The sequence below is a fragment of the Nuphar pumila genome, chromosome 1, assembly GCF_984573655.1.
Source record: "Nuphar pumila chromosome 1, dmNupPumi1.hap1.1, whole genome shotgun sequence".
NCBI lineage: Eukaryota > Viridiplantae > Streptophyta > Magnoliopsida > Nymphaeales > Nymphaeaceae > Nuphar > Nuphar pumila.
In genome coordinates this window covers 4,407,699-4,414,117 of record NC_143249.1, presented here as the reverse complement: position 1 = coordinate 4,414,117, position 6,419 = coordinate 4,407,699, and the positions used below count along the sequence as shown (strand labels likewise).

At 49.2% G+C, this 6,419-nt stretch overlaps 1 protein-coding gene across 1 annotated transcript; it reads left to right on the top strand.

Annotated features, from left to right (window-relative positions):
- The first annotated feature begins 1,133 nt into the window (after positions 1 to 1,133).
- LOC149847740 (putative LRR receptor-like serine/threonine-protein kinase At4g37250) lies at positions 1,134 to 3,793 on the top strand. Its single transcript, XM_090009382.1, has 2 exons — positions 1,134 to 2,879; positions 3,028 to 3,793. The coding sequence occupies exons 1-2, from the start codon at positions 1,271 to 1,273 to the stop codon at positions 3,714 to 3,716; spliced, it is 2,298 nt and encodes a 765-aa protein (XP_089865508.1). The 5' UTR covers positions 1,134 to 1,270; the 3' UTR covers positions 3,717 to 3,793.
- The last annotated feature ends 2,626 nt before the right edge of the window (positions 3,794 to 6,419 follow it).

The window sequence follows — 6,419 nt, the reverse complement described above, 5'->3', positions numbered from 1 at the left end:
AGTTAAAACGAACAATTCTTAATGCAAATTCTTGACTTTGATTGAGAGCAAACAACGAAATCTATTACCGTTAGAAGTTTAACAATGAGTAAACCATTCATATTAGAATTAATGTAAGACGCGATAATAAATATATATTTTTACTTAGAGAAACAGCTCCAGGCGCACAGACCTAGCTGCGCTCAGCCTGCTGTACTTATTGTCTCTGTCCATGTCAGCGTAAAACTTTGAGAGCTTACCCCTGGGGTCTCGACCACAGGGAGTAGGCAAGCTTCAGTTTACGCAGGAGAGCGACACCCATGAGATTTGAACCTGGACTGCCGGCGAAACAGTCTAGGGATGCACACGAGCCGAGTTCGAACACTATTTCATATCACCCAGTTGCTGTAAAAGCTGCTGTTGGGCCAACATACCACTAAAAAGTGTACAATGCGATTGCACCTAATCCGGTGTCAGATATATTTCATGGCGAGAAGGGCCTCTAAAAGAGAACCTCACTTTTTTTTTCTTTGATTTGTTACTGGAAGAAACCCTCTGGTCATCGTCCCACAAGAGTAAAACTCCGAGGCTAAGTCTCTTGCCCTCTCAGGGCTTATGTTGGGCGTTGGCTTGCGCCCTGGGTTGGGTCTTGGCTATCAGACGAGTAGCGAAGGGCGAACCTCACTTACTACCACTACTATATGGCAATATTGGTGAACGAGCACCGATATAAAGTAGATATCAACATTAACGCTTCATGGAGAGCAGATCATATGACGAAACACGGTGAGAAAATGCTATAGCATCTTTTGTCGTGCTATTGTTGTGATCGACGGTAACCGATGATGATGTCATGAGTACCTTTATGGTTAGATGAGATCAGTGGACGGCGGAAAAGTTAGAGCATTTCCCCACCTTCATCTGGCAAGACACCGGTGAATCAGCAGATCCCTTTTCAATGTCATGTGCATCCAACGAATCCACAGGCAGAATTCTGTGAGCCCCACGACAATAGAATGCTGATGTGCGCGCTCATAAGGGGATTAGTTCAGGGATCAGCTGCTCCCGGCTAAATTAGTGATTAGCGTTTTTCTTTTGTTTTTTTCCGAAATTTCCTTCCTACTCCACACGCGCGCTGTCCCTTCCATCTTCTTGGAACAGTTGAGCCAACGAAGCCAAAAGGGGACGAATTCGGTGAACCACTCTCCTCCATTGCGCGATTTGATATTCCCCCCTTGGTCTCTCAGCTACACCGAGTCATGCCTGAGAGCCGGCCACGCCCTGAGCCAAGATGATCTCCGTCGTCGCTGTGCTCGCGCTCGCGCTCAGCCTGGTCAGTTCTGGGCTGGGCCTCAACGCCGACGGGGTGGCGCTGCAGGCGTTCAGGTACGCCGTGCTCGACGACCCGCTGGCGGTGCTGGATGGCTGGGACTACGGCGACGAGAGCCCCTGCGGGTGGATCGGCGTGGTCTGCGCGGTCGTCAAGGGTGACCCCGAGCCCAGAGTCGTCGGCCTGGTCCTGACCGGGAGCCAGCTCCTGGGCTCGATCCCTAACCAGCTCGGCAGCCTCCAGCACCTCCGCCGCCTCGACCTCTCCCTCAACTTCCTCAACGGCACACTCCCTCCCTCCCTCTTCAACGCTACCGAGCTCCGCATCCTATCCCTCTCCGGAAACAAGCTCTCCGGCGGGATCCCGCCGAACCTCGGCGCACTCCGGCAGCTCCAGTACGTCAACCTCTCCGACAATGCCTTCTCCGGAGCCATTCCCACCGAGCTCACCGCCGCTCCCGCTCTGCGCTTCCTCTCCTTGAGCAGCAATTACTTCTCCAGCGAGATTCCAGCGGGATTCGGGACGAATTCCCAGCCTCTTCAGGCTCTGGATCTGTCGTCGAACCTGCTCAACGGCTCGCTGCCGTCGGAAATCGGGACCGTGCGGTACCTCAACCTCTCGTCCAACCAGCTCTCCGGCCCTATCCCGCCGGAGATCGGCCGCACAATCCCGACGAACGCGACGCTCGACCTCTCCTACAACAACTTCTCCGGGCCGGTCCCGGCGATCGGCGCGCTCCTCAACCAGAAACAGCAGTGCTTCTTTGGAAACCCGGGCCTCTGCGGCGGCCCGCTCAAAAGCCCCTGCAGCAGCATTCCGGCGATGCCATCCAACCCGCCGAACTCCCCGACGTCCACGCCGGCGATCGCCGTGATACCGGAGAACCTGCCGCAGCAGCCGAGGGGCGACGGTATCTTTCGCCCGGAGGCGCAGACGAAAGAAGAGCCACACCGGAGGAGAGGCGGCCTTGCGTCGGGAACGATCGCCGGAATTATCATCGGAGGCTTCGCTGCGTTTAGCCTCGCGTGTATGCTCTTCATCTGCCGCTATCAGGTGAGGACGAAGATGGCCGACACTGCAGCCGCGGTGGCAAAATTCTCTGACGACCAGGAGAAGACGAAGAAGTCAGACGCCGGGAGATGTTCGTGCCTGCGCGCCGGCGGGAAAGGGATCGGCGGCGACGAGAGCATCTCGGAGAGCACGAGTTCCGTCTCGGAATCGGAGGACGAGCCGCGGGAGCAGATACCGGGACGCCTTGTAACGGTGGACCGCGAGTTGCCGGAGCTGGAGCTCGATCGGCTCCTCAAGGCGTCTGCCTTCATCCTGGGAGCGAGCGGGTCGGGCATCGTGTACAAGGCGGTGCTGGATGACGGCACGGCGCTCGCCGTCCGGCGGGTCGGAGAGAGCACGGCGTATCGGATGAAGGATTTTGAGAGCCGGGTCAAACTCATGTCGAAGCTCAAGCACCCGAACCTGTCCCGCCCCCGGGCCTTCTACTGGAGCTCAGACCAAAAGCTCCTCATCTACGACTTCGCGCCCAACGGGAGCCTCGCCAGCTTCCCCAACACGAGTACGTCCCGGTTCCCCTTCCTCCCCATACCCGACTCGGATTCAATATCCTAAATGTCGCTTTCTTTTCCGGTTCCCCTTCCTCCCCAACATCAGCAACATCTATCGTTTTCCAACCCAAACTAATAATTTCCTTTTCCGTGAACCAGGAAAACCTGGGTCGTCTCCGTCCAACCTAAAGTGGGCGGTTCGGTTGAGAATCGGCCGGGGAATAGCCCGTGGGCTCGCCTACCTACACGAGAAGAAGTGCGTGCACGGGAACGTGAAGCCCAGCAATGTGCTCCTGGGTCCGAACATGGAACCGTGGATCGGAGACTTCGGGCTGGATCGGCTGCTCCACGGGAACGGCAGCAGCTCGGCCGTTTACTTCAACGGGAGCATGCGGTCGTCCCACTCGCGGGACAGTCTCCCCCAAGAGATCCCGCCGGCCGTCCGCCCGCTCGGCGGGTCCACCAACTACTCCACCCCCTACCAGGCCCCGGAGGCACTCAAGACCCTCAGGCCCAACCTGAAGTGGGACGTCTACTCCTTCGGAGTCCTCTTCCTGGAGCTCATCACGGGTCGACCCGTAACCGAAACCGAGCTCGGGATATGGAAGGAGAGAGCACCCGAGGAACGGAACCGGGCCTTGAGGATGGTGGATCCCGAGATCCGATCCGAAGTGGAGGAGAACGAAGAGGTGATGCTGGTCTGCCTCAGGCTAGGCTTCGCCTGCGTTTCGGCGGTGCCCCATAGGCGGCCAGCCATGAAGGAGATCGTGCAAGTGCTGGAGAAGATCCCCAGTGCCTCTTCTTTCTTTAACTCATCTTCATTCTCGTCGTCGTCTTCTTACTACTAATTCTTATTCTTTCCAATGCTGGAAGTATTATTACTGATTGTGAACAGGAGCTTTGGTATTGAAATCTTTTGATCTCTATTTCTTTGGCTTTGCAGTTGTTGACAGCAACTAATCAATGCATGCAGAGGGCATTGTGTGTTGATTGTTTTGGAATTCCATGTGATGTCTATTGTGTATGAGATTTCTTTTTTCTAGTTAATCAAAGGTAAAACCCCTCATCACCAATCACACATTGGCTGAGCCCTCTCTTTCTTGAGGGTTACTTATGATGGGAATTATTTCGAAATTTCAGGCGGTATTGTGGTGTATCACTTGCTGTATATTTGAGTTGTTGTTGTCCATTCTCGTGGACCTATTGTTCTATCATTGTTGTAAAGGAAGGACCATCGTTTTTTGAATTATTGCGGTCCCATCCTCGTTCGTAGATACGAGTCATTTGTATGGGTGCAAATGGATCACGGTTTAGGTGGAAGTCCAATCCAACACATGATACCCCTGTTGGATATCATATATTTTGAATGCACATGAAGGTCTTTTAGTTTTAATTGGAATCCTATGAGATGCATATGGTTAAGAAGGTTACCTTTCGTGATCCATTCAAAACCTTGGTAATGTCGCACTGCCACTCATGAAAATAAGCATTATTATGACATTTTACGTTGCTATTCTTGTATTTTTTATTGATAGACTGTAATATTGCTTAGGACAGACTTTGTAGAATATCAAAGAATGATGCAATTTGACAAATAAGTGGATAATTTTACTGATTTCTCTACGATATTTTCTTGAACCAACGCTTCCCATTTGTTTCAATGTATTTGAAAATGTGTTCCAATCATGGAATTTGCCTCTCTTTTTTTCATGGTGGTGTGATTAGTCTTCACGGTAGTTCATACCAAAATTTTAATGCACCTACTTAATATTGGTTGCAACACGCCAAGGTGTCTTCTTACAAAAGCGACTGCTAATAACTTTGTGAAATGCCACATAATTATAAATCTCATACGCATTTCACAGTTTAATAAATTTTAAGATTTTAAAATTAAGTACCAAAAACAAATTTGAAAAGGTTTAGTTGATATCCCATGCATCTGTCAGTGACTTACTTTAGAAGTTTCTTTTTATAATTCAAGGAGAAAATCCCCAATCACTGACAACACATTGGCTGGCCTTGGGTTGGTAAAACCCTTTAGGTCCCCCGCCCACCGGGGAGTCCCTGCTTGGACCTTGTAGCAAGGGATGCCACCCATGGGTTTCAAACTTGTGACGTCCCGTCAACTTGGTGACATTCACAAGTCACTCCAATCAGATGAGCGGAGCCATTGTGACAAAACAAAACACCATCTCAGGCAATGCTATGTTGATCAAATGTTACTAAATAATAAATTATTTACACTGACTAATACTGAGGCAAGGAAAATATAAAACATTGAAAACCCTAAGCACGTATAAACTTTATTTTTTTTTCTATGGGGAACAGAGAAAGCGCCCTCGGAGTAAGAGACCTGGCCATGCTGGATTAAGCCTGCCAACATACGGTCGCTTTTCTGGTGGTGTAAAACTGTGGCTTACCCCTCAACCCATGGAGTCACCTTGTTTCAGCTTGCGCACCAGTGAGATTTGAACCTAGACCACCCATCTAGCTGCCTCGGCCCCATCTCACTATGCCAAACCCCTTGGGGCTGAATACCAAAGCTTTTATTGAGAGAAAACATAACAAGCGCAAACTTTTGTATTAATGTTGTATACGTATTTGATTGAATGGCAACACAAATTGATTTTGCCAACACCATGTTCTTTGTCAAATGCTTCTTGTTGTCCCTTCGGTTCTCCACATTTTGAAAATACCATTTTATACTGCTCTTAGCCACTGTTTGCAGACTTGTTTTATTTTTTATTTTATGTAGCCAAATAAGCCAGAAACAGAGGTTCTCTGATTGGACTGAACAAAAGGAATATGTTTTCTTCCAACCCAAGTGAAGTATGACAAATGGATCGGCTAAGATACATATAAACCATCATAACTTTGTTGTTTGTTGTCTGCTGGTGAAATGCTGAAGGGGGATGACTACCATTAGTACTTCTCATGGGAGTGGTCCAATACTAATGTGCATCGCATGTGCACGCTTCTTTCTTGTCAATGACAGGCATATTACCAAAACCTAGGGAATTAAATCAGTGGTCCCATATTGGTAAGTTATGTTTGGCATCATCTGAATCATGAAATTCATTGAATTCCAATACTTCTACTGTAAAGAGTGCAGAGAAATGAGACGAGGTGCTCACGGTTTGGCTCGCACACGGCGGCTCGTAAAGATGTTCAAACTTGTAGAATTGGCTCGGCAAGCTGAACACGAACAACAGATGTTCAGCTCGGGATTGTTAAGTAGTAATAAAAATAGATCATATCATATAATGTAGTGCAAAACAAATAGTCAAAATGTTTGGCTTACAAGCAATAGTTTAGAGTTCTGACCTCATTGCTTCAAGCCTTGAAACAATGTAGTTTATATGTAAATGCGATCGTTTGAGCTTGGCTCAATTGGTAGAGTTCAAATCATATTAATTGCAACTCTGAAACAATGTAATTCTTTTGTAGAGGAGCCAGCTCAAATTCAGCTCCTTTAGCTTGAGGTTGCTTCTTTTATCAGCCCATGTTCAGTTTGAGCACCCGCCACAAAAATGAGTCAAGCTTCAACACCT

Bases quoted from the DNA above. Each gene is read 5' to 3' on its own strand.
- LOC149847740 (XM_090009382.1), top strand. From the start codon at position 1,271: ATGATCTCCGTCGTCGCTGTGCTCGCGCTCGCGCTCAGCCTGGTCAGT. The intron at 2,880-3,027 runs GTACGTCCCGGT...TCCGTGAACCAG, and splicing joins CGCCAGCTTCCCCAACACGA to GAAAACCTGGGTCGTCTCCG.